Source organism: Hemiscyllium ocellatum, chromosome 18, assembly GCF_020745735.1.
Source record: "Hemiscyllium ocellatum isolate sHemOce1 chromosome 18, sHemOce1.pat.X.cur, whole genome shotgun sequence".
Taxonomy (NCBI): domain Eukaryota; kingdom Metazoa; phylum Chordata; class Chondrichthyes; order Orectolobiformes; family Hemiscylliidae; genus Hemiscyllium; species Hemiscyllium ocellatum.
This window is the reverse complement of record NC_083418.1, coordinates 68981769-69001256: the sequence shown is the minus strand read 5'-3', so window position 1 is coordinate 69001256 and position 19488 is coordinate 68981769. Positions and strand designations below refer to the sequence as shown.

The 19488-nt window shown below is 42.7% G+C and overlaps 1 protein-coding gene across 3 annotated transcripts in view; it reads right to left on the bottom strand.

Annotated features, from left to right (window-relative positions):
- Positions 1–19137, bottom strand: part of ckap5 (cytoskeleton associated protein 5) — a 119478-nt gene extending 100341 nt beyond the window's left edge. Inside the window, exons 1-3 of one of the 3 annotated variants that reach the window (XM_060839087.1) lie at positions 18995–19137; positions 18047–18227; positions 687–776 (exon numbers count right to left, since the gene is read on the bottom strand). In XM_060839087.1, coding sequence (XP_060695070.1) covers positions 687–743 — 57 coding nt within the window. In that variant the 5' untranslated portion in view covers positions 744–776; positions 18047–18227; positions 18995–19137. Of the gene's footprint in view, positions 1–686; positions 777–18046; positions 18228–18957 lie in introns of all 3 variants that reach the window. The other 2 variants (XM_060839086.1, XM_060839085.1) reach the window with 2 other exon arrangements.
- Positions 19138–19488: the final 351 nt, after the last annotated feature.

Here is a 19488-nt window from a genome sequence, read left to right as displayed (position 1 = left end):
CAGCAGCCATCTCGTGTCCACGTGCCTACTGTCACCCTGCCCCATGCCAACTCCTACTTCACAAGTTTTGTATTTACTCCTTCTTTGTGTTTAGCAAAGATTCCACTTTTTAAAATAAAAAAATGCCTTTTCAACGGTCCACACACCTTCAAAGATTCTAGTCCCTCATTTCTAGTCTTGGACTACTTCTGGAATTGAATTACGTAGTTGATGTTATGCAATGGGGCGGCACAGTGGCACAGTGGTTAGCACTGCTGCCTCACAGCACCAGAGACCCGGGTTCAATTCCCGACTCAGGCGACTGACTGTGTGGAGTTTGCACGTTCTCCCCGTGTCTGTGTGGGTTTCCTCCGGGTGCTCCGGTTTCCTCCCACAGTTACAAAGATGTGCGGGCCAGGTGAATTGGCCATGCTAAATTGCCCGTAGTGTTAGGTAAGGGGTAAATGTAGGGGTATGGGTGGGTTGTGCTTCGGCGGGTCGGTGTGGACTTGTTGGGCCGAAGGGCCTGTTTCCACACTGTAAGTAATCTAATCTAATCTAATCTAATCAATGCATTCAACGAAAACTGTTGCAACAGTCGTCCACAAATATCTACCTCAGATTTGGTCAATGTTCAATTAATTCTCCACAAATATTTAGCGATCGTTCCAATAATACTTGTAACTAAAGAAAAATCGAGCACCTACCTTATGCTCACATTTCTGGTCAATCGGCAATTTCATCCATTCGCATTCATCCCCCATGATGCTTATGTAATGTGCTCAGTAAATAGCAACCTGGAAAATAAACAGGTATTATGATCCAAGCCACTCTTCACTATACAACATGGGTGGACTTCATAGATTCGGCTGGAATAAAGACCCCATTATTTTTTGCTCCCTCCTCACTCATTTAGTCATAATTCAAAGTAGCATAGACATGTAAGGATTTTGAGGAGAGACCAAGCAGGTTTGCCTTGTTTCTTTGGAGTTTAGCAAATTGAGAGGAGATCATACCGAAATGCAAAACCGTTAAGAGGCCTGACAGGGTACAGGTTGGTTCCCCTTGCGTTTAGTTGCAATCTCAGAATTAGATGCTGCTCATTTAAGACAGATGAGGAAAAATTTCTCTTCTTAGATGAGAAAAATTCCCAACAGAATTATTTTCTGTAGAAGGCATTTGAGACTGGGCCATTGAGTATATTGAAGGTGGAGGCAGATTTTTAACCAGGGAATCAGGGTTATTGAAATAAGGCAGGAGAGCAGAGTTAAAGATTATCAACTCAGTTGTGAGCTCATTGAATGGCAGAACAGATGCAATGGGCCGAATGGCATACTTCTGCTCCACATCTTATTGCCTAACTACAGAACTATATCCAAACATTAGACAGCAACAAAATCTGTCCTGATCTTGCTTTGAAAGCAATTGGATTCCTCAGAAACATTCCCAAAGCATTTCCAAGTAAAAACCACAATACCCGGTTATAGTCCAACAGGTTTATTTGGAAGTACAAGCTTTCAGACTACTGCTCCTTCATCAGGTGGCTGGTGTGATTTTTAAACTTTGTCCATCCCAGTCCAAACTGGTATCTCCACATCATGGATCTCCAAAGTAATATAGCACCAAAATTGAAACACATTTAAAATCACTGGTCAGAACAGAACTGTGTCGTGGCCACATTAATTGGCTTCAAACAAACAAACAGTTTGCTCTTGCAGGTTTCAACCTTAAGTGGCTAGAAATAATTTTTGTAATAAGCAGCATTTCAGTACGATCGCCTGTCAATCTGCTGAACTTCAAAGAGATGAGGCAAACTTTTAAATAACCCAGGCATTTTATTCTTTGTATTAACATTCAGCATATTGTTCTTTGTTATTTCTGGAAAGGACAGATCAGCATTTAGGCAGTCTAGATGATACAGTGGATAAAAAGGTGGAAATGATGCAAACAGTACTGAATGCAGTTTCCAAGCAAAGTTATTTTAAAAAGGGCAGGTGTTTCAGCTTTTGGGACAGCATCTCAGGACACCAGAAAATCAAGCAAGAAGGCTTGGTTGAGCACAGGGAACCATGATCTGAGAGGACGAAAATCAAGAGCTTTAGGAACATGATCTAGAGAACAACAGCACTGAAAAAAAGAGATGGAATAAGATGAAAATTGCAATGGTAGACAAAAGCAAGGCAATGGAAGAGTTTCAGAGCATAAAAAAAGTGTTCTTCGGTATTGGACTTGAAAAAATTTAGTTATTTTGAAGAAGGGATCTAGGATTTTAAGCAAAGTTTGCAAAAGTAACGCTATAAAACAAGCATCAAGATAGTATGAAACATGGGTGCAAACTGGAAGGTGCTCTGCTCCCACTACATTTCCTTATTCTTGGACTGGTGGGAAATGAAAAGGTGCAGAAGTAGTTCGAGTTAGTGCACGTTTTGCACCCACATGTTTGTGTTATTCCATAGCACCTATCAAGTCAAGTGGAAAGTATTTTAGCAAACTCCTGATTTGTGTCTTGCGGATATTAATGTCTTTGGGGAGCCAAAAAAGCTAATTGTACACCAGAGAATACAAAGCCTCTAATCCATTAATTACTAATAATTTTGAGTAGCTCAGTTGGGTTTCCAGTCAATGGTTGTACCTTGTGGGAAATTTCAAGTATTGATATAAACTGTCAACGCTAAGACACTTAATGAAAGAGGACGATTGTCTGGTGGAATTTGAATTAGTTAGTACATTTACAAGCTTTGACCGATTAATAAATCTTGCACATGCAAACAACAAACAACTTCATTAGCTTAGGAATTGCAAATGAAACAAAGCATTGTAAAAGCAAGTTTCAGTTGAAGATAGCAGAGTTTCATAGGTTGTCAGGAACATCTACAAAGAGAAATGATTGGCCACCAATCATTTTGCATTCATAAGTGCCACAGCTGGAGCTGTTTACCTCATTACTATTATCTTCCGTTTTACTTAGTACATGCTGCTGACAGCACTATTTGTTTCTCATTGCAAACAGTTTGTTACTTTTCCAATGTATGGCCCTTTCAGCTAGATAAAGCTAAACCTATCACTGGCATAATATCATGACTCCCAAAACAAGCTGGGAAATGTACACAACTTTTTTTGGTGGGATAGAAATGCATGCTAACAGAATACCTGCGCATGCAGAAAATACTTTAAAGATATTTGAAATACTTTGACAATCACCTGAAGGAGCAACGCTCCAAAAGCTAGTGCTTCCAAATAAAAAAAAAATCAGACAACACCAGGTTATAGTCCAACAGGTTTAACTTTGTACACCCCAGTCCAACACTGGCGTCTCCAAATCATAATTTGAATATATGCCAACTTTATTATCGACTGGAAGCAGAGTCGAGGGGGAAAGACAGAGCAACAATGGCAGGAGTTTTTGGGTCTAATTGAGGACACAATAACAAAAGATTCATCCCAAAGAAAAGATGGATTATTCAGGGATTGGTTAGACAGTCACGATTGATAAAGGAAGTCAGAAAACAGAAAAAGAGAGCCGATAAAGTGACCAACAGCACTGGGAAATCAGAAGATTGGGAAGGCTACAAAAAAAAACAGAGGACAAAGAAATAAGGAAGGAGAGGATGAAATATGAAGGTAAGCCAATAATATTAGAAATTATAGTATTGAAAGAAACTTTTTTACTAAGAAACAAGAGGCAGATGTAGAAATTAGGTCATTCCAAATTGATGCAGGAAGGTTAGTGCTGGGAGATAAGGAAATAGTTGAAGAACTTAAGTACGTCGTCAGTCTTCATAGTGGAAGACATGAGTAATATCTCAACAATTAAGGAGAGTCAGGGGCAGAATTGAGTATGGTAGCTATTACAAAAAAAAAGAAAGTGCTAGAAAAGCTGAAACGGTCTTAAAAAAAGAAAATCGATAAATCTCCTGACACCAATGGGCTATATCCTAGAATTCTGAGAGAGGTGTGGCTGAGGAAATAGCAGAGGCTCTGACTGTGATCTTAAAAATAAAAAAAAATCACTGGAGTCAGGAAAGTCCCAGATGATTGGAAAATTGCTGTTGCAACCCCTCGTTTAAGAAAGGATCAAGACAAAAGATGGAAAATTGTAGGCTGATTAGCCTAGCCTTGGTTGAAAATAAAATTCTAGAATCCATAGTTAAAGAGGAGATTCCTAAATTCTTGGAAGTGCAGGGTCAGATTAGAACAAGTCAGCATGGATTTAGTAAGGGGAGGCTGTGCCTTACAAACCTGCTAGAATTCTTTGAAGAGGGAACAAGTAGGTTAGACCAGGGAAACCCAGTGGATGTAATCTACCTAGACTTCCAAAAGGCCTTTGATAAAAAGGTGCCTCACGAGAGGCTGCTGAGTAAGGTTAGGGCCCATGTGTTCAGGGTGAGCTACTGGCATGGATTGAGGATTGGGTGTCTGACAGAAAGCAGAGACTTGGGAGAAAAAGGTTCTTTTTTGGAAGGGCAGCTGGTGACAAGTGGGGTCCTGCAGGGTTCACTGTTGGGGTTGCAGCTGCTCATTTTATATATTAATGATCTGGATGAAGGGATGGGGACATTCTGGCGATGTTCGATGATACAAAGTTAAGTGGACAGGCAGGTAGTACTGAGGTGGTGGGGAGGCTGCAGGAGGATTTAGACAGTTTAGGAGAGTAGTCCAGGAAATGGCTGATGAAATTCAACGTGAGCAAGCGTGAGGTTTTGCACTTTTTTTAAACCAAAGAATACAGGAATGGGCTTTTTTTTTAAAAACAGAGAGAAAATTCATAAAGCTAAAATACAAAGGGATCCAGAAGTGCTAGCCCAGGATTCTCTCAATGTTGATTTGCAGGTTGAGTTTGTGATTAAAAAAGCAAATGTAATGTTTTCATTTATCTCAAGAGGGTTGGAATATAAAAGCAGCGATGCGCTTTTAAGACTTTATAAAGCTCTTGTTGGTCCCCTTTAGAATACTGGCACTAGAGCCTGTCCAGTGGAGATTCACATGGATGATAACTGGAATGGTCGGCCGAACAGATGATGATCGGCTGAGGATCCTGGGATGGTATTCATTAGAGTTTAGAAGGTTGAGGGGAGATCTAATAGAAACTTACAAGATAACGCATGGCTTAGAAAGGGCAGACGCTGGGAAGTTGTTTCCGCTAGGTGAGACGAGGATCCGTGGGCACAGCTTTAAAATTAGAGAGGGGTTCAATTTAGAACGGTAATGAGGAGACATTTCTTCAGCCATAGTGTGGTGGACCTGTGGAATTCATTGCCACAAAGCGCAGTGGAGGCCGGGACATCGGGTGACTTCACAGCAAAAATTGATAAATTCTTGATCTCGCAAGGAATTAAGGGCTAGGGGGAAAAGAGTGCTGTTAAGTGGAATTGAAACACTCATCAGCTATGACTAAATGGCACAGTGAACTCCATGGGCTGAATGGTTTTGCTTCCACTCCTATGTCTTATGGCCTAAACTTCATTAATCTAGTATGTAGGACACTATCTTAACTCATTTAACACTCAGTTTGATTACCATTCTAAAAGTTTCTATAAGTAACCAAGCACCATGAACTGCTTCAAAAAGAATGCCTAGACTATGAATGATCTGGTAACCAAATGCGGTTGTGCAACAAGAATGGTAGTACAGTAACAAGGAGCTTTGACAAAACACAGATGGAAGCAGCTTCTGTGCAGGTTTGCAAGGTACTACATTTAAACAAGCAGAGATTACACAAAGGACAACACTTCTGGATTTTCCCCAAGATCTCAGAGGGTCCAAGACATCACTCGTGAAACTTAAACTCTGAAAAGGGTCATTACAGAGAAAAAAATCTCCCATGCATCAATTTTTTTCAAACATTTATTATAAAATTCACCGACTGAGTGACAAGTTGTATCAGGGGTCACGTGTGCTAGGGAACACAGAACAGAGCAGATTAGTGATCAGAAGACAAAGCACAATGCTATGCATAAGTATCAAGGCATGAGTCATCTTGCTGTGAACTACTGAAGATTGCAAATTCTTTACAATGAAGGAAGGTTATTCAACCTTGATTTAACCATCCCAAATGAACCTATTTTCCAGACCATGCTAACACCCTCACTACCAACCAATACAGAAATTGCATTTGTTTTTTTAGTGACCCAGCATTTTAAAATCACCCCTACTGTAGAGTGATCCACATACTGATGTTATTTTCTAATAAAGGATTTGAATAGAAGTAAAGCAATGTGACCCACACAAAGTTGCAGATTAGAGACGCTGCATTTTTATGAAATGCATCTTTTTAGAAGATGTCCAAAATAATGGGCGGCACGGTGGCTCAGTGGTTAGCACTCCTGCCTCACAGCACCAGAGTCCCAGGTTCACTTCCATCCTCAGGTGATGGTGTGTGTGCACATTTTCCCTGTGCCTGCGTGGGTTTCCTCCGGGTGCTCCGGTTTTCTCCCACATATCAAAGATGTGCAGGTCAGGTGAATTGGCCATGCTAAATTGCCAGTAGTGTTAGGTGCATTAGTCAGAGAGAAAGGAGTCTGGGCAGGTTACTCTTCAGAAAGTCACTGGTTGGGCTGAAGAGCCTGTTTCCACACTGTAGGGAATCTAATCTAAAGCAGTTGAGAAAATTTAGAAAACAATAACAGCAGCATACATTGCATCTTCAATGTTTTGAGCACGTGTTAATATAGTTTAAATGGGAAAAATAAATCTCGAGAACTATTTCAAAAATAAAGTGTTCCATACAGGTCACAGTTTAACAACATTTTAATTCAAGCTGGAATTTACACACACTTTCTAGAAATTAGTGTGTTACATCAACAGCACAACACAATTGAACTTGAATAGAAATTCTTATCTTTGTACCAATTCTTTAAACATTTCAGATAGCAATATTTCACGTTTCCACAAACAGATCTAGCAGATGTGGCAGCACAGTGGTATGATATTAGCAGGTAGATGCCCTAAGAGTCAACATAAGATTCAAATCTCATGAAGTCTTATGGTATCCAATCAAATCTGAATAAGAACGAACCTGTTAATTACCATCTACTCTTTTTTCTTCAGCTGAATCCCATCTTCACAATGAGGAAATGCTCCAGCGTTCTATGACACAATCACAATGCTAAATGGGATAGATTCCAAACTGATTTCACAACTCAAGAAAAGGCAAGCCAAAGATGCTGTGGCAGAATTGTACTAAACAACAAATTTAAAATCCTATGGCCCAGCATATATCCCACTCTACACTACCATCAAGTCAGAGGATCAACCCTGGTTCAAAGAAGATTCCAGGAGGGTAGGTCAGGAGTGGCACGAGGCATATTGAAAAACAGGTGTCAACTTGGTGTAACTACAACACAGAATTGTTTGCATGCCAAACAGTAGGAGAAGCAAGATAAACAATGTCACAATACCACAACTAACAGATCAGATATAAGCACTGCAGACCTGCCACATCATGACTGGTGATAGTAACTGAACAAACTACTGGAAGAATCTTCAACAATGTTTCATTCTCCAAGATGACAAACCAACAAGGCAGTGTAAAAGAGAAAAATTCACAATAAGTTTTAGCTGCAAGTATAGATGATCCAGCCTAGCATCTTCCAGAGATTCCCAAACCCTCAGGAAATTTAATTCTTTCCATAGGCCTTAAACACGCCACCTGGAAGAAGGAGTGATTTACCTGCACTTCATTCAATGTCATCTACTGTATCCACTGCTCACAACGCTGTCTCCTCTACATCGGGGAGGTGAAACGGAGACTGGAAGACCACTTTGTGGGACGCTTATAATCTGTCCACAAAAATGACCCTGATCTTCCACTTGCCTGTTACTTCAACACACTGTGTTCCCACGCTAACAGTTCAGTCTCAGGGCTAAATAAAAAGTAGCAAAGAGGAGGAAATGGACACCATCATGCATTCTGGGAAATCAGAAATGGGCAGACATTCATCAAGCTTTTGTTAGTGTGAAAGCTTGATGAGTTTACACCAGTAGGTTAAAGAAAGGTGATATTGCAAGTAGCACGTGAACTACCAATAGGTCATTTAGAAGGAAAATTCAAGCCAAAATTCAAAAACGTTTTTATTGGCCTGGAATGCACAAGCATGTGTTTGACTTTTGCCAGACATGTCATACATGATACATGATTGGAAAGCCTTAAGTCGCGATAAAACCAGCACACTTAATACCATTCTCACATTTGAGAAACTTTTTACAAGAGTCTTGATTGTGTAGAACTTCTCCTAAAACATTAGAATCAGTATTTTTTTGACAATAGTGATATGTCTACTGCCTGCCATTCTATCAAGCAGTGTCACAGTTAAAAAGGACTGTAAAAGAGTTACTCAAACTTTCATTAGATAATGACTGTCCACAGAAATAAAACCAGATCAGGGGTCAAACTTTACAAAATTTATGCATGCTTAGGAATAAAACAATTCATATCCACTGCATAACATCCAGAATCGCAGTGAACATTAGAATAGTGGCAAACTTTAAAGACCATGTTGACTATCCAGAGGATTGGGCAAAAGTATTCCATTTGTACTTTTTTGCAATTAGGGATGCACGTGATCAATTTAGTCCATACAAATTAGTTTTTGGACATGAGGTGCAAGGACCACTGACATTAATTGATGAGAAAAATCAGTGAGTCAGAGTTCAAAGACCACGTACTTGCACCAAGTGTCAAACTTAAGGGAAAGATTAAACAGAATGAATGAGGTGACTAGTTGACATTCAAACAGAGAATAAATCAAAAATTCTACATTTTGCTCAAGAAAATAAAGTGTTAGTGTTACTCCCAATAGTGCATGAACCTTTAAAAGGTAAGGTTTACTGGGCCTGATCAAACTGAAAGGAAATTTAATCAGATGAATTAGTTAGTAAAAATGCCAAATGGAAAGAAATTTGTCACATTATGCTCAAGCAGTATTTTGATAGGAAAGGAAACAAAGAGAATGGGTTACTGATTACAATACACAGCAAAAAAAAACAAGTTCAGAGGAACCTGAACTGGACACTAAATTAAACTGGACATTGAGGAAGGTCTCAAAAATAGGGATAAATTACTGAGTTACCTTCCAAAACAAAATCGAAGTGACCTGAAAGAGTTATTACAAATCACATATGGAGATGCGTGGGAAGAAGTTGGGAAGTACTAATCTAATTAGACAAGATGGAGATGTAGGATTAAGCAACAACCTCATTGTCTCACAACCCCGCGCCACCCATTTCTACCTACTGCCCAAAATCCACAAACCTGACTGCCCCGGCCGACCCATTGTCTCAGCCTGCTCCTGCCCCACCAAACTCATCTCTGCATACCTCGACACGGTCCTGTCCCACTTAGTTCAAGAACTCCCGACCTACATTCGGGACACCACCCACACCCTCCACTCCATGATTTTCACTTCCGCGATCCCCAACACCTTATCTTCACCATGGACATCCAGTCCCTGTACACCACCTTCTCCCATCATGAAGGGCTCAAAGCCATCCGCTTTTTCCTTTCCCGCCGACCCAACCAGTACCCTTCCACTAACACCCTCCTTCGACTGACTAAACTAGTCCTCACACTGAACAACTTCTCTTTCCAACCCTCCCACTTCCTCCAAACCAAAGGAGTTGCCATGGGCACCAGCATGGGCCCAGCTATGCCTGCCTCTTCATAGGATATGTGGAACAGTCCATCTTCCGCAGTTACACTGGCACCACCCCCCACCTTTTCCTCTGCCACATCGATGACTGTATCGGCACCGCCTCGTGCTCCCACGAGGAGGCTGAACATTTCATCCACTTTACTAACATCTTCCACCTCGATCTCAAATTTATCTGGACCGTCTCAGACTCCTCTCTCCCCTTCCTAGACCTCTCCATTTCCATCTCAGGTGACTGAATCAACATGGTCATTTCCTTTAAACCGACCGACTCCACAGCTACCTAGACTACACCTCCCCCCACCCTGCCCCCTGTAAAAACACCATCCCATATTCCCAATTCCTTCGTCTCTGCCGCATCTGCTCCCAGGAGAACCAGTTCCAATACCGAACAACCCAGATGGCCTCCTTCTTCAAAGGCTGCAATTTCCCCCCAGACGTGATCGACGATGCTCTCCACCGCATCTCCTCCACTTCCTGCTCCTCTGCCCTTGAGCCCCACCTCTCCAATCACCACCAGGACAGAACCCCACTGATCCTCACCTACCACCTCACCAACCTCCATATATATCATATCATCCGTTGTCATTTCCGCCACCTCCAAACGGACCCCATCACCAAGGATATATTTCCCTCCCCTCCCCTATCAGCGTTCCAAAAAGACCACTCCCTCCATGACTCCCTCGTCAGGTCCACACCCCCCACCAACCCAACCTCCACTCCCGGCACCTTCCCCTGCAACCGCAAGAAATGCAAAACTTGCGCCCACACCTCCCCCCTTACTTCCCTCCAAAGCACCAGGGGATCCTTCCATATCCGCCACAAATTCACCTGCACCTCCACACACATCATTTACTGCATCCGATGTGGCCTCCTCTGTATTGGGGAGACAGGCCGCCTACTTGCGGAACGTTTCAGAGAACACCTCTGGGACACCCGGACCAACCAACCCAAGGCTCAACACTTCAACTCCCCCTCCCACTGAACCAAGGACATGCAGGTCCTTGGACTTCTCCATCGCCAGACCATAGCAACATGACGGCTGGAGGAAGAGCGCCTCAGCTTCGGGCTAGGAACCCTCCAACCACAAGGGTTGAACTCCGATTTCTCCAGTTGCCTCATTTCCCCCCCCCCCCCCATCTTGTCTCAGTCCCAACCCTCAAACTCAGCACTACCTTCCTAACCTGCAATCGTCTTCCTGACCTCTCCACCCCCAGCCCATCACCCTCACCTTAACCTCCTTCCACCTATCGCATTTCCAACACACCTCCCCCAAGTCCTTCCTCCCTATCTTTTATCTTAGCCTGCTTCGCACACTCATCATTCCTTAAGAAGGGCTCATGCCCAAAACGTCAATTCTCCTGCTCCATGGATGCTGCCTGACTGCTGCGCTTTTCCAATAATACATTTTCAGCTCTGATCTCCAGCATCTGCAGTCCTCACTTTCCCTTAAGCAACACCCTTAACACTCTAAAGTTGGTACAGGTTCAAAGAGATTGAGTGAATGCTGAGACAATAAAATTGAAGTGAGTTGCAGCAAATGGAGTTTAACCATAGTAATGGTGCCAAAAATCACATGGAACCCAAGGATTGAGTGAGCCTATCACAAAGTCAATGTAGTTACAAAATCTGACTCGTAGCTTATTCCACGTTTGAAAGACTGTTAAGAAGGTGGGAGAAGCAAGTTACATTTCAAAGTTAGACTTACTCAGAGGATGCTGGTAGTTACTTTTATCTGAAAGGGTAATTGGAAATCCTGCTTTTCTGACACTGAGACTGTACCACTTTAAAGTCATGCTGTTTGGTATGAAAAATGTGCCAGCCACATCTTAAAGATTAACCAATAGTCAGTTTGAGATTATCCAATTGTGTAGGTGGCTTAAGTCACACATAGAAGGAACATTTGGAGATAAGGATTAAGGATGAGGTTTCTAACTTCTTAGAAGAGCAGAGTCTGATTAGAACAAGTCAGCATGGATTTAGTAAGAGGAGGTCATGCCTGACAAACCTGTTGGAATTCTTTGACAAGTAGGTTAGACCAGGGAAACCCAGTGGATGTGGTCTATCTAGACTTTCAAAAGGCCTTTGATAAGGTGCCACACGGGAGGCTGCTGAGCAAGGTGAGGGCCAATGGTGTTCGAGGTGAGCTACTGGGATCGATTGAGGATTGGCTGTCTAACAGAAGGCAGAGAGTTGGGATAAAAGATTATTTTTCGGAATGGCAGCCGGTGATGAGCGGTGTCCTGCAGGGTTCAGTGTTGAGGCCACAGCTGTTCGTATTATATATTAATGATCTGAATAAAGAGACTGGGGGCATTCTAGCGAAGTTTGCCGATGATACGGAGTTAGGTGGACAGGCAGGTAGTACTGAGAAAGTGGGGAGGCTACAGAAGGATCTAGACAGTTTGGGAGAGTGGTCCAGGAAATGGCTGATGGAATTCAACGTGAGCAAATGCGAGGTCTTGCACTTTGACAAAAAGAATAAAAGCATAGACTACTTTCTAAACGGTGAGAAAATTCATAAAGCCAAAGTACAAAGGGATCTGGGAGTGCTAGTCGAGAATTCTCTAAAGGTAAACATGCAGGTTGAGTCCGTGATTAAGAAAGCGAATGCAATGCTGTCACTCATCTCAAGAGGGTTGGAATATAAAAGCACCGTTGTGCTACTGAGACTTTATAAAGCTCTGGTTAGGCCCCATTTGGAGTACTGTGTCCAGTTTTGGTCCCCACACCTCAGGAAGGACATACTGGCACTGGAACGTGTCCAGCAGAGATTCACACGGATGATCCCTGGAATGGTTGGTCTAACATATGAGGAACGGCTGAGGATCCTGGGATTGTATTCGTTGGAGTTTAGAAGATTGAGGGGAGACTTAATAGAGACGTACAAGATAATACATGGCTTGGAAAGGGTGGACGCAAGGAAATTGTTTCCGTTAGGCGAGGAGACTAGGATCCGTGGACACAGCCTTAAATTTAGAGGGGGGCAATTCAGAACAGAAATGCGGAGACATTTCTTCAGCCAGAGAGTGGTGGGCCTGTGGAATTCATTGCCGCAGAGTGCAGTGGAGTCCGGGATGCTAAATGTCTTCAAGGCAGAGATTGATAGATTCTTGTTGTCTCGAGGAATTAAGGGCTACGGGGAGAATGCGGGTAAGTGGAGTTGAAATGCCCATCAGCCATGATTGAATGGCAGAGTGGACTCGATGGGCCAAATGGCCTTACTTCCACTCCTATGTCTTATGGTCTTATCTACTGGAATTGTTCAATAGACTTCAGGAAACAGGTTTGGCAACAAATTTGACCAAGATTGAGTTCGCAAAAGCTCAATTCATGTTTCTGGATCAAGTCATTGGACAAAGGGTCTGTTTCCATGCTGTACATCTGACTCTTTGGTCCAACCCATTCATGCCAACCAGATATCCCAACCCAATCTAGTCCCACATGCCAGCACCCGGCCCATATCCCTCCAAACCCTTCCTATTTATATACCCATCCAAATGCCTCTTAAATGTTGCAGTTGTACCAGCCTCCACCACTTCCTCTGGCAGCTCATTCCATTCACGTACCACCCTCTGCATGAAAAAGTTGCCCCTTAGGTCTCTTATATATCTTGCCCCTCTCACCCTAAACCTATGCCCTCTAATTCTGGACTCCCCAACCCCAGGGAAAAGACTGTCTATTTATCCTGCATTAGTGGTGCTGGAAGAGCACAGCAATTCAGGCAGCATCCAACGACCAGCGAAATCGATGTTTCAGGCAAAAGTCCTTCATCAGGAATAAAGCTTTATTCCTGATGAAGGACTTTTGCCCAAAACGTCGATTTCGCTGCTCCTTGGATGCTGTGTTCTTCCAGCTCCACTAATGCAGGGTCTGGTTTCCAGCATCTGCAGTCATTGTTTTTTACCTTGTCTATTTATCCTATCCATGCCCCTCAATTTTGTAAACCTCTATATGGTCACCCCTTAGCCTCTGACGCTCCGGGGAAAGCAACCCCAGCCTGTTTAGCCTCTTCCCCGTAGCTCAAATCCTCCAATCATGGCAACATCCTTGTAAATCTTTTCTGAACTCTCAAGTTTCATAACATCTTTCCGATAGGAAGGAGACAAAATATTCCAACGGTGGCCTAACCAATGTCCTGTACAGCTGCAACATGACCTCCCAACTCCTGTACTCAATACTCTGGCGAATAAAGGAAAGCATACCAAACGCCTTCTTCACTACCCTGTCTACCTGCAACTCCACTTTCAAGGAGCTATGAACCTGCACTCGAAGGTATCTTTGTTCAGCAACACTCTCCAGGACCTTACCATTAAGTGTATAAGTCCCGCTAAGATTTGTTTTCCCAAAATGCAGCACCTCGCATTTATCTGAATTAAATTCCATCTAACACTTCTCAGCCCATTGGCCCATCTGGTCAAGATCCTGTTGCAATCCGATGTAGCTCTCTTTGATGTCCACTACACCTCCAGTTTTGGTGTCATCTGCAAACTTACTAACGGTACCTCTTATGCTCACATCCAAATCATTTATGTAAATGATAAAAAGTAGAGGACCTAGCACTGATCCTTGTAGCACTCCAGTGGTTACAGGTCTCCAGATTGAAAAACAACCTTCCACCACCACCCTCTGTCTTCTACCTTTGAGCCAGTTCTGTATCCAAATGACTAGTTCTCCCTGTGTTCTGTGAGATCTAGCCTTGCTAATCAGTCTCCCATGGGGAACCTTGTCAAACACCTTACTGAAGTCCATAGATCACATCTACCACTCTGCACTCATCAATCCTTTGTTCCTTCCTCAAAAAACTCAATCAAGTATAAGAGACATGATTTCTCACACACAACACCATGTTGACTATCCCTAATTAGTCCTTGCCTTTCCAAATACACGTACATCATGTTCCCTCCAACAACTTGCCCACAACCGACGTCAGGCTCACTGGTCTATAGTTCCCTGGCTTGTCCTCACCACCCTACTTAAAACAGTGGCACCACGTTAGCTAACCTCCAGTCTTCCGGCACCTCACTTATGACCATCGATGATACAAATATCTCAGTAAGAGGTCCAGCAATCACATCTCTAGCTTACCACAGAGTTCTAGGGTACACCTGATCAGGTCCTGGGGATTTATCCACCTTTAGCCGTTTCAAGACATCCAGCACTTCCTCCTCTGTAAGATGGACATTTTGCAAGATGTCCCCATCTATTTTCCTACAGTCGATATCTTCCATCATGGACAAATGGCTTCATGGGATGTGAAAACAGATTACTGGGGACGTTCCCCATACTAAAGTACTACAATTCCTGGGACTGAGTGGTTTTGATTGTTAAGATAAGAACTTCCAAATGTTGTTGCTCCACGGACTTGATGAAGAACTGCAGAAAATTTCAGTAGACAGGGAATATTATAACCTGAAACCTGTTATAGCTACATCTAATTACGCAAAGCCATTCAAGGTAGATATCAATGAAAGTGACATGGGTATTGCTGCTGTATGTTGCAAGATAAAAGATAAAAAGATGTATTGGGTGTTTTTTTCCAGATAGTTGAATAATCATCAACAAAAATGTTCCAAAATGCAGGAGACCTTAAGTATAATGCTAGCACTGTAACATTTCAACATTTATGCTGCTAGTAATGTTTATATGGAGCTTATTTTTGCTGTCATTTAAGTTAAAAATCAACACGTGTTAGGGCAAGAGACTGTAACTGCCAAGACATTGTTGTGAGCTGAAAATGTGTTGCTGGAAAAGCGCAGCAGGTCAGGCAGCATCCAAGGAACAGGAAATTCGACATTTCGGGCATAAGCCCTTCATCAGGAATCCCGAAACGTCGAATTTCCTGTTCCTTGGATGTTGCCTGACTTGCTGCGCTTTTCCAGCAACACATTTTCAGCTCTGATCTCCAGCATTTGCAGACCTCACTTTCTCCTCAAATACATTGTTGCGACTTTGATAAGGACGATGGAGGAATTTGGTGGCAGGAAAAGTGATGGGACTGTAGTAGTTTGCCCCCAGTGGGCAGGCAGATGGGGACACTCACCTTTTTCTGTTGATATTGGTTCCTCCAAGATTGCATGGGAGACAATCTATTGACTGAATTTGCCTTTGCCAAGGGTGTCCTTAAAGGATGTTAATACATCAGACCAGTCGATATTTCATAGTTAAATAACGGATGTAGGTTTGTTCGCTGAGCTGGAAGGTTCAGCGAGCAAACCTACATACAGAATCTCAACCTGAGCTACAAATCTTCTCAAAACTCGATAGTTAAATAATCTTACATTGTCAAGTTTTCCAATAGAGTTAAGTTATTCCAATATTTCTTTCTTTTGTTTGTACTTTTAACTATAGTGTACGAATAAAACAGGTTTTGCTTGAAGCCTCCGATTGACCAACTGAATTGCATCTAGAATGCAACACTTGGCACTGGCCTTTAAAGTCAGAAAAATCAAGGTCGAAGCTTTCTCCATGATAAAGTTTGAGGGGGTTTGGTCTGGTCCAGTCCATACACATCAAGGAGCCATCCAGCAAAATCTCACTTTCCAACTTTTGGTCTGTGGTCAGTGGTATTTCAATTGCATATTCAACTTATTAACAGAACCAAGAATTTAAAGACGTCACAAAAATGTATTAATGTTATATTCCCAAAACCAACAAATCAAATGCAATCTTTGGTTAAGACCTTATACCTCAAGGATACCAAAGTCACTCTAAAATGCATGCTCTTCATCTCTTATTATAATGTGCAATTATGCACAAGTGAGAAGGCACATGTGAAACATTTCCTCTAAACTGCACAGCCAAGCACAACAAACTGTACAGGCACATCAGTTTCCAATAGGTGCCACAAAATACAGATTTAAAGGAAATATTGGATATGTGACTGCATGGCAGCTGCATACTCAATGCAGTTTACTTTTTTTGGGTTAGCACAAGTGCTTTTGTTCACTCAAGAAACCCTTACAATTGGCTCCTCATAACTATAGCAAAAATAGTTAACTACACTTTCCTTGTAGAGAAATATAGCCACATGCAAAAAACAATCATAAACCATTGTTGCAACCAAGAATGTGGAGAGAGAAATCAAGGGTGAATGCCAATATCACTCTGGGCAAAAGTTTTCACTAAAAACTCTCAAACTTTTAATTAAATCCATGCCTCCTGTGACAAAAGTTTCACCTAAAAGTAATTGGGGATTCCTACCTATTCTGTCTTAAAATAAGTACCCCACTACCCTCCAATCTTCTCTAGTTGAACTAAAACAAACCAAGCCTTCCCAATTATTTCACACTTATCATAACTTCCTTTTAAATCCTTTCTGCAGCCTCTCTAATATCTGATCCCGCAACTGTGGAATATCAGATAAATGCATTTCTGCACTTTGTTGCGTGTCTGTTCTTGTTTTTATAATCATGTAGTCATCTTGTTTAAACTATTAATTTTAATTAATACTTCTATATTCATAAATACTCAGCCCTCTCCCATTCCTTCTCTGACTACTATTTTAAAAAAAACCTCTCCCTTTCTCAGTGAATTCGCTGAGCTCAATGCACAGTAAAAGGAATACTGGATTCTACTTTGTGTTGCAAAATCCCATATTTATACTGGCAAAAACACTAAAGACCAAGGTGGACAAACAATGAAAGAAACTACAATTACAATTAAAGATGAATTTTACATTTAGCATTCTTTTTGACTAAACTTCAAAAAGAAATCAAAATATCTTAAAACCCTTCAATAGTTCCACAGGGCAAATTAATTGAAATATTTACCTCTATCAATCCATTTCTAGTCCTTCAACTATTTTGCTTCCTTCGCCTGACTGGACTCTGATTTCAAATTTATACTTCCTGGTTCGGATTCTACACTGCTCCCTAACAATCATTTGAATTTGATAAAAGGGGAAGGCCCAGATGCAGAAGGCAATGCATTTCTTGCATGGTTATTGACAGAATCTTGTCTGAAAAAGTTTACCAGTAACTACAAATGAATGAAGAGTAACATTTATTCAACACACTTAAGAGATCAACACTATTAATGAAAGCGTTGCATAATAAAAACTCATAATAAGCATAGTACTTAAATGTCAAGGCTCACTACTCAGTGCGCCTTGGACGTTGAAGCATTAAATATTTATCTGCTGAAGCCAAAACAATTAAAAGAATTTCCCCAAAAAATTATCTGACTCAGATTTTACTCAAATGGTATTCAGCTCTTAGTGATCCGCATACAACAAAAAAAAGTGCTCCGAATCAATGCAAATTCATGAAGAACTATAACCAACACTGGAAAGCACTGCAGGTTACCAGGTGCGGCTTAAAATGCGTCCTCATGTCACATTTCGATTTGGGTGTAAATGTAAGCATGCTGACATAGGGAGAGTTCAAGGTAGCGCCGCTCAGAAGTGCGGCAAGAATTACCTGGTTACGATGCCAACGTTATTTTTCAACCATCATATGCAAATACTGTAAGTCATTAATTTTGAAGCGGTGGAAACCGCATGACTGCGCTGTTGCCATCCCATGAGAAGGGCTGGGGAATACGCACAATGGTCTGAACCAGGCCCTTTAAACAATAGGCACCTTGGCAAGGAAGGGGGATCTAAAAGCAAGAGGAAAAACGCTGGGATAGAAGCATTCTTCATTTCTAAACAAAAAATGAATCAGTATGCGAATCCGAGGATACCATGAAAGACCATGGGTCCCACATCTCCCCATCCCAGAGGGACAGTAGCTCCAGATTCCTCACCAACCTTTCCATCCAATCCCCCCCGAAGGCTTCAAGCGGCTCTCGGGAAGCCTGAAGAGGTGAGCAGCGGTGCGAAATAAGGCAATAAAAGCTTGTCTCCTTCTGCCTAAAAGGAAATAAACCTGCATCTAAGTGGTGAGGGGTGTGGAAAGGAGAGAAAGGTTGGCGGTGATGGTGGAGTGCCCTCATCAACATCCCTCACACCGAATAGTCCAGCTCTTCAGTCTTTCATGAAACACATCCATCCTTTTGGGGGAAAAAAAAACAGATTGGGGGAGTTTAAAAGAGATCGACCACCTTCCCCCACCACCCCCAGGTAAAGGCGGGGCCTCCAGCTCGACCCCCGCCCGCCCGCCCGCCCGGCCTCTCAAACCGAGCCCGCCAGACTAGGGGCTCGCTACCAGGCTTCCAGAACCCTAGGCCTGGGGAGAGAGGGAGGGAGAGAGGGGGAAAGGCAGCACCGACAAACCCCGGCTTCATTGTCCAGCCCCGCACGCCAGAAGAGGAGAAAATGGAGTGCACCTTTCTCTGTGACGCTTCAATTTATTTCATAAATACCGAGACAGGAGAATAAACAACAAACCGTTTCTTTTCCCCTCGCTCGCTCACTTCGGCCTTACCGATCCGATTGCAGCCAGCCCCACAGGGTGAAACGATCGCCGTTCCGAGGGTGCCACCCGCTTTTTTAAACAACAAAAGCGCCCTTCGCCGTTGAACGGGACCGTTAGTGCGGACGCGCGTTTGAAATTATCGGTTTCCCCACCCCCTCCCCCAACCAACCTGCCCCCTCACACACCCACCCGCACGAGCAACGCTCCACCCGATTGGTCACCAAGCAATTCTGTAATCACCTCTTCCATTGGTCAGATTCAAATCCACCTGCTGCTCGCGTAAGACGGGGATTGATAGCTCGACTAACCAATAGGAATACGAGTTGCCCCTGAGAGGTGACCAACAGCAACGGGGTTCCGGGGCGGGACTTTGTTTGATGGTTTGGGCGGGCGGCCTTGCAAGCGCCGACCGTTGGTGCTCCTTCCTCTCGTCTTTTTAAAAGTGCCTTCTCTTTGTTCACGGGGATATGTGCCGTTTCGTCTCTGCAGCTCGCCGTCGGAGG